The sequence below is a fragment of the Ursus americanus genome, chromosome 17, assembly GCF_024610735.1.
Source record: "Ursus americanus isolate L20-20 chromosome 17, mUrsAme1.1.p, whole genome shotgun sequence".
NCBI lineage: Eukaryota > Metazoa > Chordata > Mammalia > Carnivora > Ursidae > Ursus > Ursus americanus.
In genome coordinates this window covers 3,445,711-3,464,053 of record NC_142143.1, presented here as the reverse complement: position 1 = coordinate 3,464,053, position 18,343 = coordinate 3,445,711, and the positions used below count along the sequence as shown (strand labels likewise).

At 56.3% G+C, this 18,343-nt stretch overlaps 1 protein-coding gene and 1 long non-coding RNA gene across 7 annotated transcripts; one reads left to right on the top strand and one right to left on the bottom strand.

The window, feature by feature from the left end:
* Window positions 1-1,055: 1,055 nt before the first annotated feature.
* TRMU (tRNA mitochondrial 2-thiouridylase) lies at window positions 1,056-17,748 on the top strand. 5 transcript variants are annotated; one of them, XM_087868611.1, is made up of 11 exons: window positions 1,056-1,208; window positions 3,722-3,887; window positions 7,306-7,412; window positions 9,133-9,255; window positions 12,265-12,437; window positions 13,808-13,861; window positions 13,981-14,117; window positions 14,834-14,934; window positions 16,234-16,378; window positions 16,705-16,787; window positions 17,234-17,748. In XM_087868611.1, exons 1-11 carry the CDS (start codon window positions 1,127-1,129, stop codon window positions 17,644-17,646), a joined length of 1,584 nt encoding a protein of 527 aa, XP_087724737.1. In that variant the 5' UTR covers window positions 1,056-1,126; the 3' UTR covers window positions 17,647-17,748. The 5 variants fall into 5 exon arrangements, with proteins under 5 accessions (XP_087724737.1, XP_045636067.1, XP_087724739.1 ...); XM_045780111.2 differs by having other exon boundaries at window positions 13,944-14,010; window positions 17,234-17,537; XM_087868613.1 differs by having other exon boundaries at window positions 1,081-1,208; window positions 12,324-12,437.
* On the bottom strand, window positions 4,053-13,472 carry LOC123780913 (uncharacterized). Of its 2 annotated transcripts, XR_006776541.1 has the most exons (4): window positions 13,339-13,472; window positions 6,785-6,885; window positions 5,790-5,986; window positions 4,053-4,184 (listed from the first exon to the last, which is right to left on the bottom strand). It is a non-coding gene; the product is annotated as an uncharacterized LOC123780913 (long non-coding RNA). The 2 variants fall into 2 exon arrangements; XR_015727065.1 differs by lacking the exon at window positions 4,053-4,184 and having other exon boundaries at window positions 5,727-5,986.
* Window positions 17,749-18,343: the final 595 nt, after the last annotated feature.

Sequence of the window (18,343 nt, the reverse complement as noted above, 5' to 3'; positions counted from 1 at the left end):
GAGTACATGGCACCTTGCAAAGGTAAAAACTGTTCGGAGAGGCTTCTTTTTTATGCTTTCTGTGTGTAGGCTGGCGTGTCTTCTGGGCCACCCTGTAAAATGTGACACTGGGTTTGAAGTGAAGAAAGCTGGGAGTTGCTGATTTAAAGGATGCCCGATTTTGCTTGTGCAGACCACAGTTTCCAGTGTCAAGGCAAATCTCAGTCCTTTGGGCCCCGGGCACCCCTGATCTGAGCCGTGCCATCCCCTGCCTTGGCTCTCCGCACTGACCACCCCTTCCCTCCCCCAGCCCCTCAGCCAGGCGGCTCTGCTCCCTCCAGGTTTCCTGTCTGGGCCTCCTTTACTTTCATCACCTCCTACCTTCCCACTCTCTCTCTTTTTAGGCCCAGCGAATGTCTCCCGATTCTGCTGTTTCCCTTCCCGGGAAACGTGCCTGCCCTGGGTCATCTGTCCCGCTGCCCCATGCGTGCGCTCCCGCGCGCGATCACTCAGGAACAGCCACATCTCCAGTTGGAAGATGATGGCCCAGGGCACCTGACCCGTAGGAGCTGACCTGGAAGGGCACTCCCTCCTCCGAGAAGATTCCGCAAGACAGAAACATCAAGTCCTCCACCGTCTCTCTCATTCCCCCACATCCATTCCCGCAGGCAAGGGCCACAGAGTCCACCTGCAAATGCACCCCTTCCCCAAGTGGCTGTCACGGGCTGCTAACCAGGCTCCCAGCTCGTCCTCTGCACAGGGCAGCCACGAAAATCTTTCTAAATTTAGAAGTGATCATGTCGCTCCCCTGCTTAAAGGTCCCTTCCTAGAATCCAGCTCCTCGCCGCACCCCCTCGAGGACGACCCTCGCCCCCTTGAGCGGTAAGCGGGTCCACAGGTGTGCACCTAAGCAGACGCCGAACCCATCCGGGAGCAGAGCACGCGCCCGCGGCAGCGAGCCCGAGCAAGGGTGCCCGCGCAGGGGGCGTGGGCGGGGCCTCGGGAGGGGAAGCCCGGGCGGGGGCGGAGCGCCGCGCGCGAAAGCACGTTTCCGGCCAGGCCGCGTCTGCGCCGCCGCGGCTGAGGCGGGACTTCCGGCGCGGCGCGGAAGCCGTGGCAGAAGTTGTGGGAGGTTGGCAGTGAGCTGATGCAGGCTGCGCGGCACGTCGTGGTCGCCCTGTCCGGCGGGGTGGACAGCGCCGTGGCCGCGCTGCTGCTGAGGCGGAGAGGTGAGCAACCCCTTCTCGGGGACTCCGGCCGTGCCCGGTTCCCCACGCAGTGGAGGAGGGTATCCCCGACTTTGGGGGCTCCGAGGCCCTCTGACCTGAGTGACGGCGGCGGCGGGGTGTGCGCTGACCCGGGGGCGGTCCTGGTCCTGCCGGGGCCCGCGCGGCCGAAATGCCCACTGAACATCCGTGCGCTGCGTTCACGGATGACACACCTGTGTGGGAGTGCCAGCGTCTGTTCCAGGCGTCGGGAGAGTGCCTGGGGTTGGGAGCCGAGCTGAGCTCCGTTCTCCATTTGTGTGTGGTCGCTTCTCCTTGGGAGGCCGCCTCCACGGGGTGACTTGTGTGCACCCTCCGCTGTCAGCTCCTGGAATGCAGGGGTGAATGAGACGTTCCTGAGTTAGTGCAGCTCTCCTTCTCTGTAAAGTGGAGGGAACCCCTACCTCGCTGGGTGACTGGAAGGACTGGCTGGCAGGAGCCTACGCAAGCTTTACCTCAGTGCCCAGCACATATTAGGCCCTCGGAAAACAGTAGTGGTTATTAGCTTCTAAATAGAAATGTAGGCACGTGGGGCACCCCGGTGGCTCAGTCGGTTGAGCCTCCGACTCTTGATTCCTGCTGGGGTCACAATCTCCGGGTGGTGGGCTCTGCACTCTTGATTCCTGCTGGGGTCACAATCTCCAGTCGTGGGCTCTGCATTCATCCGGGAGTCTGCTTGAGATTCTCTCTCTTCCTCTTCCTCCCCACTCATTCATGAGCGTGCCTGTGCTCCTGCTGTCTCACTCTCTCTCTCAAATAAATAAATCTTTTTTAAAAATGTGGACACACTAGGCATCTATAACTGGAGAACGGAGAATCAAAGCATCACAGAGAGTGATGTGTTTAAGGCGAGACTTGAAGGAAGAGTAGGATTTCACTAAGCAGAGAATTGGCGTGAAGTGTGGAGGAATGTGCTCCTGGCAGAGTCAGCAGCTCCAGCAAAAGGTCAGAGGCATGCAAGTGTTGGCTGGGTCTGGACGGAAGGAGGTGGACGGAGAAAGAAAAGAGTGATTATGGAAGATGTTATTTTAGGGACTTCAGACTATGTTGGGTAGACTGTGCAGAGCCCTTGGAAGGTTCCTGATGACGTGTGTGACATGTTTTGAGACACGTGGCGGACTAGCAGTGGGCAGACCAGATCTACTACTTTTACTCTTCAGGAAGGTAGGCTGTCCCTTCTCCCCAGGATCCAGACTGCCACTCCATATTCCAGCCTTCTCTGTGGTTTCCTCCTCAGTGGGGGAAGCTGATGGACTTAACAAAGGAAAAGCGTGCTCCTCTCGTTGGCATCATGGGCTTTCCTAGTCTTGTTGGAGCTGCACATCCTACCCTGTGCCCCCTGGAAGGTTCAGATCCCATCCTGGAGTGCCTAAGCCTGTGCCCTTAAATGGGTTCATCTCCATGAGAAGAAGGATGAGGTTATAGAAGAGGGGATTTTTAAAGCGGCATGTGGGGTTGTCTCTTTCTCAAGAAACTTTTTAGCTTCGTTTTGTTCAGGGCACTAGGACAGAGGGTTGAATGAGGCATAGACCCTGCTCTCTGAAGAGCTCCATGCTGTAGCGAATTGCAGAAGGGGGTGGACTGGAACAACAAACCCAACAGAGGCCAGTGTGGTCTGCATTGTAAGAGAAGCAGGGTGGCGGAGGGCCTGATTAACTGCTGGTGTGGGGGGGGTGGAGTGGTCAGAGCTTTGACTTTGAATCTCTGTTCTTTGGAGTACTTTATTAAACTTAGTCAAATGGCTTGGCTTTTGTTACATTGAACCTTCCCACTAAGAAACATTTCTCAAACATTTCTCCTACAGGATAGGCACCTGAGTACTTCCCTAAGGTGATGCAAAGCTAACATTGGTCTTTCCGGTATTTGGTTGGGTACTTTATTACAATAGAAGAGAATCCAAAAAAAAAAAGGTCATAAAATATATAGTTAGTACAGCCTTTATAATAAAATAGTCCAGATTTTAATTGTTTTCTTGTCTGATGACATAGAGTCTAAGTCCTAGAGGATAATTGGAAACAGTCTTTTAAATTAGTTTACTTTTTCGGTAACTGAATGGTGGTTTTTATTTGCTTTGAAGAATGTTGCATTTCTGCTCTTCTGTCATCCAGCACTCATTGGCCGAGCCTCTCCTGCATGCTAGGCATTGTGCGGACACGGGGTGGGGACACAGAGATGAAAATCACCATCTTGCCGGGGGGGGGGGGGGCAGGCAAACAGTTGCAGTGCAGCAGTGCACTGTGATGACGGAGGCGCTTACAAGTGCGTGGGCGTGTAGGGCAGGGAACTGTCGGCCAGCTGGCAAGTCAGGTGGCTTGCACTAGGATGTGAGTCATTCTGGAGGCCATGTAGCAAAGCACACATTGCCAGGTGAACCAGTGGATGGTGGTGCGGGAGTGGGGAGTGTCAGGGAACTGCTGGGAGCTCAGAAACTGCTACTTTTTCACCCCGGACTCTGATTTGTGCCCGCTCCCCCCCAGGCTACCAAGTGACAGGGGTGTTTATGAAGAACTGGGACTCGCTGGATGAACACGGAGTTTGCACTGCTGACAGAGACTGTGAAGATGCTTATAGAGTTTGCCAGATCCTAGACATCCCTTTCCATCAAGTGTCCTATGTGAAGGAGTATTGGAACGACGTGTTCAGGTGGGTCCAGCTCAGAAACGCAGAAGGTGCTGTACCGCCTTTCCGAGGGAAGGACTGCCGTGGTCGGCCGGACCAGTGACAGGCGGCCAGTGCTGTTGGGCAGTGGTGCTGGAGACCGTGGAGGTCCCGGAGCGCCTGGCCTCGTACTTCCCTATGGTGCCGCCTGCTAGAAGTCTCCTTAATGACTTCGTGAACCTTGAGTCGTTTCCGCTAACTTTGGGTGAGGGAGCTAAGGCTGAGGTCTTTCCTGAGAGGTGCCACGCAGTGATGCCTGTGCAGGTCAGCGATGAGAGGCTTCTGGGAAAAAAAAGTAGGTGAGGCACCCTCCCTGATGCCTCATGAAAACACGAAACACAAAGACTTTAAAAATGTAACAAATACCAAAGGTGATCTTTAAGTGCTTGCTCTGTACTGGGCCCAGTGCTACATTTGAGGAAATAAAGGTGTGTAAGCTGGGCTCCATTCTGCAGGAGTTTGCAGCCTGGGGGAGGAGGACATTACCCTCAAAAGACGTAACAGTGGCGACCAGCATGTAGGAAGTACCAAGTAATTTCGTTAAAATGCTGTAGGTTCAGAGGAGGGAGAAATGTGTCATATGGAGCAGTCAGGAAAGCTTCATGGAAGAGGTGACGTTTGATCTGCTCTTGAAAATAACGGTGAAGTAGAGATTTTTCTAAACAGGATAGCAAGAGCAGTGGTGAAGAGGAGAAATGCCCATCATTATGGGGGGAACATTGACAGCTTTGGCTGGACTCGTGAGGAAGGCTGCTTGGGCTGGAGTATGGTGAGCCCAACTAGGCTGGCACGGTGGGTGGCCATCGAAGCTGTCTCGGGCAGCAGCGATGTGCACAGGCGTGGGGTAGGCTCTAGCAGCAGGAAATCCTTGGGTCCAGTCTTGATCCTGCTACCTCTGCGTGACCTTGGGTGATGCACTTGGCTTCCTAAGCCTTTTTCATCATCCCTTTAATGAAGGATATTGCCGTAGGGGGTTATTGTAAGAATTCAGTGAGATGAGATACAAAGCTGTCAGGACTGCGTCTGGCATGTTAGTAAGCAGTAAATGTAGCTCTAATGACTCGTGTTATTGAGAAGGCAGATCTGGCAGCCAAGTGGAGGGTAAGTTATGGGAGAAGATTGGAGGCGGGGAACCTAGGGAGAAGCTGCTACTGGAGGGCGGGAATGATGGGAATGCGCAGTGGGGGTGAGGGCTGGCTGGGGCAGGCCCTGGGGGACACACCCACTGGCAGCAGACATCGGGCCGAAGAATCGGCTGGGATGCTCACTGAACACCACCTGGACGGGGCCTGGGACGTCGGCCCTGGAAGCACACTGTGACAAGCACTTCTGTTCATTCTGATGGGGGATCTGTCAGGTCTTACTTGGGAAGCGGTGCCGTGGGGCTTGGTGACTGACGAGTGTAGGAGTGGGAGAAAGAGGAGGCAGGGATGGCTTCACTGTCAAATCTGGGTGGGTGGGGAAAGCTGCTTTGGGGATTCCTTTGAGTACTGCAGGGTTGAAACTTCACCCTTTATTGCTAGGTTTGGAAAGTGTGTGAGCAAATGTGATCTTTTGGAGGTTAACTCACATTTAACTGAGGCCAGGTGGGCTCTGGCCAGTCTGCCCTCTGCCCTAGTTTCCTGCTGGTTGCCTGTGGGTATGGTTGCAATTGTGCTCAGTGATCTCTTCGTTCTGATTGCTCACTGCTCTGTTTTTGTTTTTAACATTTTATTTATTAGAGAGAGATCACAAGCTGTGGGGAGGGGCAGAGGGAGAGGGAGAAGCAGACTCCCTGCCAAGCAGGGAGCCCGATGTGGGGCTTGATTCCAGGACCCTGAGATCATGACCTGAGCTGAAAGCAGACCCTTAACCGATTGAGCCCCCCAGGAGCCCCTGAATGCTCACCGCTCTGGTAGCACTCTCCAGCTCCGACATTTCTTCTGAATTCTTTTGTTCAAGGCCCATTGGCCTTCAAGGGTCACAGTGCAGATGTTCTTTCTGCTTGGTGTCTCCCTCGTGGGGTGCAGGCGGAGTGTGTCCCCTCACCAAACAGGCTGTGCTCTGTGGTTTTTGCTGATGCCACTGACCTGTCTTCTGTTGAGCTATTTGGGAAATGGTTGACATGATTTTCATGAGCCAGTGGAAACATTCAACCTCGTTAACATTTATTCAGTACTTGTTACGTAGAAAACGTCCCGGAGGCTGTGGACGCACAGAGAGAGTAAAGCATGGATTCTGCCTAGTTTATGGTTTAACGAAACTCTCGACAGCTTTCTAACAAAAAATCGAGCTATGGAGCGACACAAGTGTTCTCCCTTAGACGACTAAGAGGTTGCAGGAACAGTTTGGCATCCCCTGCCGGGGTTGAAGGTGCACATGCGACCTATGACCCCATGCAGATTCTTAGTTTGTCTTCATAACGTGACCCCCGGTCAGCGTTGTTGTTTGTAGCCACTGTAGAACAGCGGGGAGCTTTAGGGTCAGTGAGAAATGCTCACGGACACTCAGAATATGTCCTTTAACTTTTTTTTCTTAGGCTTTTTTTTGAAGTAATCTCTATACCCAACTTGAAGCTCAAGCCCACTACCCTGCGACCGAGAGTCACAAGCTCCTCCCACTGAACCAGTTGGGCGCCCCCCACCCCCTACTATTTATTTATTTATTTATTTATTTATTTATTTATTTATAAGATTTTATTTATTTATTTGACAGAGAGAGAGACAGCCAGTGAGAGAGGGAACACAGGCAGGGGGAGTGGGAGAGGAAGAAGCAGGCTCCCAGCGGAGGAGCCTGATGTGGGGCTCGATCCCAGAACGCTGGGATCACGCCCTGAGCCGAAGGCAGACGCTTAACGACTGAGCCACCCAGGCGCCCCGTACCCCGTACCCTTTAATACTCACTTTAAACTCCTGGAACAGGCACCATAATCCTCTTAAAGTGAATACTCCGAGACCGTGTACTTCTTGCTGAACGATCCTTCTCCCACGTCCGGTCAGCCAGCCTGTGGGAACAGAAGTCCGGTCAGCAAGGCTGCCCAGAGCCCTGGAAGCAGCCGAACGTTGCCGGTCCTCAGAAGTATGGGAGGCACATTAGAATATCAGCTGGCATGTTTATTCGCCCAGTGACCTGGGTCCACAGGCTGAGATTGTGGAAGAGCTATTAGAGCCTCAGATGGCAGCTCTGGATCATTGGGTTCCTGTTCTGGGGCCCAGGGAGAGAGAGAGAGAGAGAATCTCAAGCAGACTCCGTGGCAAGTGCAGAGCCCAGCGAGGGGTTCAGTCCTACAACTCCAAGATCACGACTGGAGCCGAAAGCCAGAGCCAGATGCTCAACTGACTGAGCCACCCAGACGCCCCTACAGATTTATTTTTTTGAGGAATGTTTCACACTTAGAAATGAAAATCATTGTCTTCTATTCCAGTGATTTTTTAAGTGAATATGAGAAAGGAAGGACTCCCAATCCTGACATAGTCTGCAACAAGCACATCAAATTCAGTTGTTTTTTCCATTATGCTGTGGATAATCTCGGTAAGTCCTTTTGCTATTTCCATTTCATCTTTTTAAAATCATAAGGTTTTCAGAGACAGCTGGGAGCCAAATGCTGGTAAACAGTTTCATCTTCAGAAGGAAAAGAAGCAGTGAAAATGATAATATTCTGTTACTTCCCTGAGTAAGAAAGATCTTTCTGGCAATATGCAAATGACAGGGTCGCAGGGAGGAGAGAGTGAGTCTTCATCGTGGACCTCGCAGGTGTAGGGACTGTGCTGTGGGTTCAGGAGCACCAACTTCAGAAGTTTTGAGGACACACGGGCAGAGCGCCGCAAGTGGGGCGGCCAGAGCCTGTCTGCAGGGGCAGCTGTACCCAGAGCAGCTCCAGGCCCAGGCCGGGTTGTGTTTCACGCAAGGTTCACGAGTCCTATTTAGAGCTCAGGGGAGTCAGCATTCAGTTTCTTGCTCGTCACCCTTTTCGCTAGTCTTGCTGAGACTTTTATCTTGCTTCCCAGGGTGACTCTCTGCTCTGCGCTGGGAACAGGTCTGGGTCTGTACCTGATTCGGGATTCTGGGTCTCTCTTTCTCTGGATTTGAAGCCACGGTTTAGTGGTCTGTTCTTTTAATTTTTTATTTTTTTTAAGATTCTATTTATTTGAGCAAGGAACCAGATGTGGTGCTCAGTCCCAGGACCCCGGGATCATGACCTGAGCCGAAGGCAGACGCTTAACCGACTGAGCCACCCAGGCGCCCCTATTTTTTTTTTTTTTTTTAAGTAAGCCTCTACATCCAGCGTGGGGCTCGAACTCATGACCCCAAGATCAGGGCCCGCACGCTCCTCCGACTGAGCCAGCCAGGCGCCCTCAGCAGTTAATTCTCGCTGCGTCTTTTATCTTACCCTGAGCTAGTCTCGGTGAGGCACAGACTCCGTTCACTGCCCCTTCCGGGAACAAGTCTGCTGCAGTATTGAATATCTGAAATGTTCACGCAGGGAAAGGTTATGAACTAATGTGTGCCTTCGAAGGTAGGTTCTTTGGCTTTTTTGCGTAACAGGGAGAGAAGAAATGGAATGTGCTGGATGGTCCTTCACTGCGGTGGAAATAACGTGTGTTTATTAGAAAAACTTCAAAACGAAAGTGGAGTGAAAATAGGGAGATGTCGTCTATCATTTCGCTTCCTGGAATCAAAGGAACAGGCTTTCTCAGGTTTTCCTTAATCTTTTTCTGTACATTAAAAAAAGCGGGATCAGAGTATTATATATATATATTTTTTTTTTTCCCTACTTAATAACATCATGAAAAATTCCTCGTAAGTGATGCTGTTCTTACAGCAGTGATGTTTTAACTTCATGTTCTCCTGATGGTGAACATTTTGGTGTATTCAGATTTCCTTGGTATGGGAAACACTGAAATGAGCTTTTTAGACTTAAATCTTTGTGTGCATATCTGTTTCCTTAAGCTAGAGTGACTGAGTGGATAGATGCTGACTTTTGAAAGGATCATAAAGCTGCAGTGAAACCTTGTAGCAAGGTTGTATCCGTGTAAATGGAGCGTTCGAGGCCTCTTGTTGATCAGAATATTGGGGGAGGGGGGCCTCCATGCCCTGGACCTCCGTGTTTGAGGGGGGCTGGACTGTCAGTGCAGACCGTCCAGCACAAGGCTTGGTGTGTGCACGCCTCGGAGAGCTCCTGAGGCCCGAGCTGCCCACGGCCGCACACGCAAGTCTGGAGCTGGATCTTGTGTTCTTAAAATACTCACAGGAGCAGATGCAGTCGCCACGGGTCACTACGCCAGAACCTCCCTGGAAGACGAGGAAGTCTTTCAGCAGAAGCACATTAGGAGGCCAGAAGGGCTTTTCAGAAATCGATTTGAAGTTAGAAATGGTAAGTTAAAGTGCCCGGGTCAGACCTTCAGGACTGGTGCGCAGGGGGAACTGTTTTGGAGCATGGCAGTGGGTCATCGTCTGGGCGCGCCTGCCACGTCTCTGTGCGTTCCAAACTAGCTGGCTGGTTTTGCAAAGTACAGGGGTCGGGGGGCCACCTCCCCAGAGAGCCTGGTGGGAACCCGCATCTGTGATATTTCTAACCCAGCGCCTTACACTCTGCTAGTGACTCGAAGGTTCCCATTATGTTTGAGGAAATATGTGTTGATAGTTGGAGTGCTCAGAGGCCCGTCGCTTACCATCAAGTTCTCGAGGGCTCGAGACTGAGGGAAACATACTTCAGTGTGACCCAGGTGCCAGGGCCTGACATTCAGGCCTCCTGGAAAATGTGTTTATAGAGATTATGGATACAAATCAGTTTATCGATGTTAGCGGGAGCCAAGTTTCACCTTTCTAGAAAAATGCCCCGTGGTCAGCAGGGATGCTCCTGGCTTGTCCTGGTGGACATTTGTGTGTAGAAAAGAGGAATGCACTTCATTGTGAAGGGAGCTCAGAGCCACGTCCGGGCAAGAAGTTTCCGTTGTCGTGGGATCGCCGAAGGGTTGGCCTGCTGACCGCCTGCCTCATGGCACCTGCCCCTCTCCCCCGAGCATGGCTGTTAGAGGCATGCGTTCTGCTTGGCCCCTTTGAGACTGGAGGTGGATGCGCTCGTCCCAGTTCACAGGCGAGGGAACTGAGGTGTGGACTCATTTGACTGGGCTGCGTGCGGCGGGAGAGCAGGATCTCAGCCCAGTTCGGCTCAGCTCCACAGTTGTGCTCTTTGCTGTGCCAGGCCCCAGTGGAGTTCTGTCCTCCGTGTCACTGAGCCTGGTTGGAAGGCTGCAGTGGCTGTGAGGTCGTTTTATGTGTTGCGGGAGCCCTGAGGATGGTAGCGGGTGCTCAGCTGCCCTGGTTTCGTCCCCACCCCCTTCTTCACAGCAGGGGGTGCTCAGATAACCTCCCGGACTTGAACACAGACAAGGACATGCTTGCTTGCTGGGAAGGGCTCCCTCTGCTGCCTGCGGGGTGCTGGGCCCTTAGCCGCTGTGCTTGCCGCCGGGGCCTCAGGTTCAGACGCGGGAAGAGAGGACAGGGCTCCTTGGCCTCCTTCTGGTTGCTCCCAGGGTCCGCCTCTCACACGCCCGGGCGCCACTCTCCCAGGAAGCCTGTCCGTGTCGGGAGGAACGCAGAGTCCCGCCACTTGGGAGCTCCGCCGCAGAATGCGGCAAGTAAATATGGACTTAAGGGTCCTGAGTGGCTAAAGAACTTACTTCCATATTGAGTAGACGTGCTTGCTTATCTCCTAGAAAATGGTTTGCCTTCCAGAGCTAGCTGGACCTTTGTGCTAGGCCGTAGGCACTCCAAAACTTCTCTGATGGCGTCGACAGATGTTTTGTTGAGTAATTTTAATACGTATTTGTTGTAGTAATACAACGGTGTCTTCGTTTTCAGCGTGTTTTCCAGGCACACGAGAGCTTTTTAATTCTTACTTAGTTGCCCTGGAGACCTGGACTAGGGCCTCCTGGCCTGGGCCTAGGTCCCTGGGCAGAGCGCACGCGGGGCCACGCACACGGGGCAACACAGAGCCCTCCTAGGTTCGTCGGCGCTCCCGGGTCCCGGCCTGGTGCCTGGTTAGGCCTCACCGGTGCGAAGTGATGTGAGGGCGTGTGAATGAAGTCCCTGGAGCGGACAGATCCTCCCACGTGTTCCTTTCCATGGATTACGATTGCTGGCCTCCTTTTAAAAAAAAGTATGGTAGATTTCGAGTCTGCTTCAAACTGACGTGGAACTATGAGGAGATGCCCGTTGCTCCCAGTGTCCCGAGGCCTCCGCGCTGCCTGACTGGCTTCCTTTTGCAACAAAGAGTAGCCTTGGGCGGACGAGTCTGCCTGCCTGATGAGTGGCTCACTGTTTTCGATTTTCTGCTGCACGGAGGAAGGGATGGACGGGGACTTAGGCCGCACCTGCACTGTTCTGTGGAGCCTCTTAACGGTCTCAACCTTAGCTTCCTCGTCTGTAAAGTGGGGGTGATGAAACCTCCCGTGGCTAAAGTGAGCATCACATTCGAGGGCACGGGGGAGAACATTCCCTCCACAGAGCCCGTGTTCCACACGCGACTTCGCAAGCTGCCAGGCACACGTGCGTTGTGTGGGCCCCAGCACACTACGTGTCGCACGCCCTGAGCGTGCGGTGTGGCGGCCTCTCCTAGTGTTGCCTCCGCGGGGTGTTGGAAGAAGCCGTGGTATAGAAAGCCCATGTGGCTTTTCCCGTGGCTCATTGAATTTGACTTTGGGGAGCCAGGGGCTTGCAGTCGTGGCCGTCCTGGTGCGGGCCAGGCGGGTCTGGTGTGGCCCGGCGGTAGAGCCGGGCCTTCTTCTCTGGTCCACTGTCGTGGGGCCAAGGTCAGTCGCGTCTCTGCACCGCGGCCTTAGCGCCAGAGCGGGTCTTTACGGTGGGGGGCATCAGGGAGATCGCGGGGGAGCATCGGACGCATGTCCGCGGGACTCTGAACAAAACCCGCTCTTCTGGGAAAGCAAACGGGTTGAGAGGCACTGCGGCCGGAGTCGGATCTGAGAAGGCGGGGGGCGTGGGCAGCAGCTGACCCCGTCCCGGGGTTCTCCGGGGGTCCTCTCGTCCAGCTTTCTCACCCTCGGCTGCGTGTGTGTTAGGCTTGTTTTCACGTCACCGCTCCGGAGCAGGCGTGTGCGGTGTTTCGTCTATAAAATGCCGTAGCCCAGGGTGGGAACCGGAAGGAGCTTCCTGACCACGTAAAATTGTTATTCCCGGCAGATAAATTCGGGGTGAGAACTTTTCTCCCCTGAAGCACGGGGATTGTTGGTTTTTCCTAGCGGTCTGCTCTGGAGTGTTGCCTTCTGCTCCTGACAGACCCGGGCTGATGTACTGGACGTGACCAGAGCCAGGTACCGTCATGTTTATTCCCGCAACATCTTTTCTTCTTTACTTTTGGCAGCGGTAAAACTTCTTCAAGCAGCTGACAGCTTTAAAGACCAGACCTTCTTTCTCAGCCAGGTTTCCCAAGATGCCCTGAGAAGAACGCTCTTCCCTCTGGGGGGGCTCACGAAAGATTTTGTCAAGAAAATAGCTGCTGAGAATAGACTCCATCACGTGCTTCAGAAGAAGGAGGTAGGACCGAGGGGGATGCGCTCACGGCGCCATGACCACGGTCTGTGGGGAAGCGGGGCCCTGTCTGGGCACTTCCTCCCCAGGAGCCAACGTCAGGACAGAGCCTGGGTCATGCGCGTGGTAGGACGCGCTGTTGACATTCGAGAGCCGCTCAGACGCGACTTCTCCTGTCCCGTCCCCCGCCCTCGGCCCTGCTCTGGGGTGAGCAGCTTTCACAGCAGCCTGGCTCGCTCGTTGGGGTGCTCTTGGCCCTGCCTGCCGGGGGAGGGCGGGGCAGGAAGGACCGGGCTCTGTTGCTGCCTGCGCGTGTTTTCACGCCCTCGTCCAGCCCCTCCTCGTGGAGGGCCTTCCTGTACCGGCTGCCGTGCTGCTGGCCCCTGAGGGTAGGGTGAGGGGCACATGCTTTCCTCATTCCTGCCTTCCTGGAGCCCACAGGAGGGGGAGACAGACACGAAACAGCACCGTAAGATTAGAGGATATGTAGGTGACACCAGTGGGCTCTAACTAGATCGGCCTGGACCCAAAAACAGGCTCTGAGGAGTTAACATTTAATTTAACGTTAAGGCCTCAGGATGAATAGGATTTAGTGTCGCAAAGAGGGTTGGGGGGAAATAGTCCCGATAGTGGGAAGAGCATATGCAAAGGCCCTGAGGCAAGAAGAGCCTGAGCATTGGGGTGATGGCGAAGCCAGCGTGGCGGCGGTCTGGTGTTACAGGATGGTCCGCGTGTTCGGGCTGGTCGGCCGCGTCAAGGGCTGCGTCACCTTTAGCGAGGCTGCTGTTTCATTTTTGTCTTCCTGGGAATGAGCATGACCTTGCTTTTTTTATCAGCAAGTCATCGTCCCCAAGGAAGACCTCCTTCCACGCATCAGTCCTCCCATCATCTCTGTCCCTTTGTTTACCTGTTTGGTTTGTGGGTGTGGCTCTATGGCGGGAGCTGAGGGAGCCTTCCTGGTCCTCCCGGCCCGACCCTGGCTCCTGGCCCCCCGCGGCTCCGGATGGTGGTCCGAAGGGCTCGCGCAGCTCTGGCTCTCTGTCCTGGGCTGGCTGGGCTGATGGGCCGCCGCGCAGGGGCCACCCCCCGCCGGGGTACATGTGGTGCGGCCTTGTTTACTCACCAGGTCCCAGGTTGGGGGTCTTAAGTAGACCCTGGGAGGCTGAGGTGCTCTGAAAGCCCTCAGGGTCTGTTTGTGGGGCGCAGCTGGTGTGTGTGGTGCCGGCCGAGGAGAGCCAGGCCCGTGGCCGGGAGCGCGGGGGGGGGCCTGGGGGGCCCGGGTGTGCAGCCTCCTGTTCTGCAGCCACTGGCTTGTTCTTGTGCCGACGCCTCCTGCCTGTTTCTTCTCCTCACGGTCGGCTTTCCTTCTGTTTCAGAGCATGGGCATCTGTTTCGTTGGTAAAAGAAATTTTGAAAATTTCATCCTTCAGGTGAGTGTTTTTGAGACAAAAGCGTGGAGCCACGTTTCTGCTCTGACCCGGAGCCGTTGGTGAGGAATTGCTTGTTTTCCAGTATTTACAGCCTCGACCTGGTAAATTTATTTCTATAGAAGACAGTACAGTTCTGGGAACACACAAAGGTGAGACACAACCTCGGGCTGCTTTTCGTCATAAACTCCCTGAGTCGTGGGCGAGTTTCAGCTCTGGGAGAGTCAGACAAGAAGCCTGTAATTCCTCCTCATCCTCCGTGAGTCCGAGAAGCCTGGGGCGGGGGGCGCGGGCGGCACGAGCGAGCGTGGTGGCCCCTGGGCGCCAGTGTTGGGTGTGGTCTCCGTGAAGCCTGGCAGCTGCTAACCTGGGATCCCTCCGATTCAGAAGGACTGCTCTCTGAGTGATGTGTCCCCGTAAATAAAATTATCTGCTCCCAGCCGGTCTCCAGCAGGATGAGGTCCCCTCAGCTTATCTCTTCCGTGCTAGCGCTGTTTCAGGGCGGGGAGGGCGGGGAACCTAGCCTTCCAGTCTGGTGATGTGTACTGTGGAGATGGGGGTGCACAGAGAAGTGGGGGCAACCGGGATGCCTCAGCCCCCGTGCGGTTTGTCCATTGGAGGGGCTCCTGGAGGCTCAGCAGGAAGGGGCTTAAGGCTTTGAACGAGGCCCAGTCCACCTTCTGGAAGAGTGGTCCCTGCGGCCCGTGGTTGAGGAGCTCCGGCAGCTGGAATGGCCCCTGGTGGGGCGCGAGGTGCAGCCTGACCTGGCCCAGACGAGAGATGGGACGAGCTCAACTGCATGGTCAGGGCTGAGGCTCGTGATGGGAGAACACGGCCCCTTTGGACTACCCCTTGGTGGTCCACGGAGCCTCCCAACTGCTGCCCCCCGCCCCCCATCCTCTGCTCCCCGTTAAGAGGGAGGTGGTGTTTGAGATGGAGCTGCTGCCGGCTCCCTGAGAAACCGTATTTCCGTAGGTTGGTTCCTGTATACTTTGGGCCAGAGAGCCAAGATAAGCGGCTTACGGGAGCCCTGGTATGTGGTGGAGAAGGACGGCACCAAGGGCGACGTGTTTGTGGTGAGTGGGGCTGGCCTTTTAGACAGGTGACGGAGGTCTGTTTTTGGCAGAGCCAGCAGTGTCTGTGAGACCAGGCAGGGCTGCTGAAGTCCTACAGAGCAGCAGTGTTGATGGACCATCCTTGCCTTTCCTCTGCATCCTCCTGGGATTGGCCCCCGAGGTACCAGAAGGATTTTGTTGAAGGTACTTACCAGGGTCTTACTGTATGTTGGCCACTCTAGGAATCATGACATTATGGCTGTGAATAGATCCTATTTTTCTGATTTTATAAAAGTGGCCGAAGGTCCCTCAGTGCTTAGGACAGGGCTAGCCCATGGCTCCAGCAGGCCATTGTCAAACAGAAGTGGCCGAGCCAGGACCAGAGCCGTTTGTGTGCCACAATGACCTGAACCACTGTGACCTTGAACCCCATCCCTGGGCTTTGGAGCTGGGCTTTGCAGAGGGGGTGAGTTGGCCTGTGCCCCCCCCCCCCGACATTCGGCTGTGTCTCTATGGTATCTGATGGGTAGAGGTCAGGGGTCCTGCTGACGTTCTACAGGATAGCCCCCACTCCCAAAAAGAATGACCCAGCCTCCCATCTCAGCTGGACCAAGGTTAAGAGACCCTGCCCTGGGGGAGCTGGGGACTCGGTCACAGGGCTGGAGGGTCTTCTCTTAGATGCGGGCGAGCGGCCAGCAGACCCCGCCCACTGATTCTGGGACATCTCGTTCCAAGAAGAGCCGTGGGCATCACAGCCTGGACAGGGATTGTGGTCATGCATGAATTAAAGTGGTTTTCATGTAAAATTTCAGTGGTTTTTTTTGCTTTGAGAGAAACCAGGAGGGTCATTAACTGACATTTGTCCCCATGTGGGTATCCCTGCCTGGGCCCTGGGGGACAGGGGCCTCAGAGGCAGATGGCCCCAGGGAGCCGCACTGTCTCTTCTTTCCCCCAGCACCTGGTGTTTGATGGGCTTCCTGCGGTGACCCTTTTGAGACAGGCCAGCAGTGTGGTGGGCCCTGTCTGGGCAGGTGCAGCGGGCAGTGAGGCTGGAACTTGCAGGCAGTGTGCTGACCGTGGTCTGCTGCTCGCCAAGTGTGACTGTGACAAGTCCCTTTCCCTCCTGTGCCTCAGTTTCCTTCTGTGCAGAATGGGGACCAGAGGCCGTGGGATGATCCTGTGCGTTTCTGGGGCAGACCCTGTTGTTAGCGGTCAGCGAGCTGTTAGGGTTGCTGTTGATGAAGGACCGCGGGGCGGTGTGGGGTGGGGGCCCCTCCGCCGAGGGCTTCCGTGTCCTGAGCTGCGCGTTCCACTCCGCAGGCCCCCCGGACAGACCACCCGGCTCTGTACAGGGACCTGCTGCGGACCAGCCGCGTGCACTGGATCGCGGAGGAGCCGCCTGCCGCTCTGGTCCGGGACAAAATGATGGAGTGCCACTTCCGGTTCCGCCACCAGATGGCGCTAGGTGACTGAGCGGGAGGGTCCCTTCAGAGGAGGCCCAGGGTAGGAGCGGTCATTAGATTTGGGGCAGGAGCGTCCTTCATTGATCAGATTGCATAACGTATTCGGAATCCCCTCTTCACCTGCCTTCCCTGGGGGCCAGGCCCGCGTGGCCTCCGTCCGTCCGCTGTGCAGGGCGCGTCCTGGAGGTGCCCGCGCGGCAGGCCCGGCAGCAGGGGGCGCTGAGTCCCTCTGGCTGCCCCCCCCCCCCCCCCCCCCCCCCCGGCCTGGCGCTCCTCCTGTCCCCTGGGAGGCCAGTGCCGCCTCCAAGGACCCTTCTCTTCCACCCAGTGCCCTGTGTACTGACCCTCAATCAAGATGGCACCGTTTGGGTGACGGCTGTGAAGGCTGTGCGGGCCCTCGCCCCGGGACAGGTGAGTGCTCCCAGCTGCAGAGGGAGGCGGAGGGAGCCCGGCTAGAAGGTAGGACCGGGCCTCACACCGAGTCCACGTGCGGCCTGGAGCCCAGCCCTCGTGCTTCAGCACGTGCTCAGCTGCCCCTCGTTGGGTCCGCGTAGCCGAGGGGGCTCTGGCCAGTGGGCTTCAGGCTCTAGAAGGACAGACCGCACTTCCTCCCCACCAGAGCACCCAGTGTACAGGGTGGGGGGCGGAGGTGCTGAGTGGGTGTGGGTGCGTGGCTTGCACAGCCAGTGAGGGTGGAAGCCACGGCCTCCCCCACTCCCCACGTACCCTTCCCAGCCGCACCAGGCATGCCTGCTTGTGCTGGGTGCTGGGAGAGCCCAGCTGCCCTGTCTCCCGGCTGCTGGTGGGCACCTGGCGCCGGGCCCCGCCACAGTGACACCGGCCTCTTTACTCTTTAGTTTGCCGTCTTCTACAAAGGGGACGAGTGTCTGGGCAGCGGGAAAATCCTGCGCTTGGGGCCATCTGCCTACGTACTCCAGAAAGGCAAGAGCAGGTCCAGAGCGGCCACCGAGGGCCCCAGCGATGGCAACGGCCCAGGCCGGGACCCCACGCCCTGAAGGAGGCAGAGCTGCTGCTGAGCGCCCAGGAGCAGATAGCGGAGCAGAGCCTGGGGTGGAGCAGGCCAGGGGGAGCTGGGCTGAGTCCACCGCCCCAGTTCCGTCCAGGCTGGCCACGGTACCGGAAAGCCTCCGGTACCGGAAAGCCTCCAGAGCCCGGGAGAGCCCCAGAAAGCCCTGCCCTGTCATCTCCAAGTGGGTGCTCTGGCCAGAAGGACGTGCTGCCTAGTGGGCGGGTCCGAGCAGCCCGTTGATAGAGTTGCTCTTTCCTGCCGCACGAAGGTTCCCCCTCGCAAGCACGTGGGCGGCCTGCCAAGGAGGCTGCAGGGATGATCCAATAAAACGTGTGTCTGGGACACAGAGCCTGAAGGGTCTCTTGGGGGGCGGAGGCCACAGGGTGCCCTGCGGCTGTGCGCACTGGTGCAAGCCCCCCAGTTCCCGCCGTGCCCACCCGCCCTCACCTGGCCTAAGTCCCGCCCGCAGGGTGCACTGCGGGTGTGCGACGGGGTGCGGCCACCTGGAGGCCACCCCTCCCCCTGCAGAGCGCCCAGCGCCCTGGCTGCAGTCACGGAAACCAGGACTGCGGGGCCTTCGTCCCAGTGAGGAGGGGGTTGGCGGCGGATGTGTCCGTTCCCTCTGGTGGGGCAGCTTACACGACAGACGCTTGTGTCTCCCAGCGGTGGAGAACAGACGTCCGGGGTCAGGGCGCCGAACCTGGTTCCCCCCATGGTTCGCCGACGGCCGACTTCTCACTGTGTCCTCGACGGCCAGAGGGGCGAGGGTCTTTCTGGGCGTCTCACACTGCGCCATCTGCCGGGACCCCCCCCTCACGATCCGGGTGTCTCCCAAAGGCTGCCTGTCTTGACACCATTACGGGGGGGCTTTAGGGTTTCCCCACAGGAGCGTCGGGGGAAGGCTTGCTCAGCCCGCGGCATGGGTGTGCTGCACGTG

What these genes read in the sequence shown, in the direction of transcription:
- TRMU (XM_087868611.1), top strand. Translation starts at nt 1,127, where the DNA reads ATGCAGGCTGCGCGGCACGTCGTGGTCGCCCTGTCCGGCGGGGTGGAC. An exon ending in GCTGCTGCTGAGGCGGAGAG is followed by an intron (nt 1,209 to 3,721) that starts GTGAGCAACCCC and finishes GCTCCCCCCCAG; the next exon opens with GCTACCAAGTGACAGGGGTG. An exon ending in TTATGCTGTGGATAATCTCG is followed by an intron (nt 7,413 to 9,132) that starts GTAAGTCCTTTT and finishes AAATACTCACAG; the next exon opens with GAGCAGATGCAGTCGCCACG.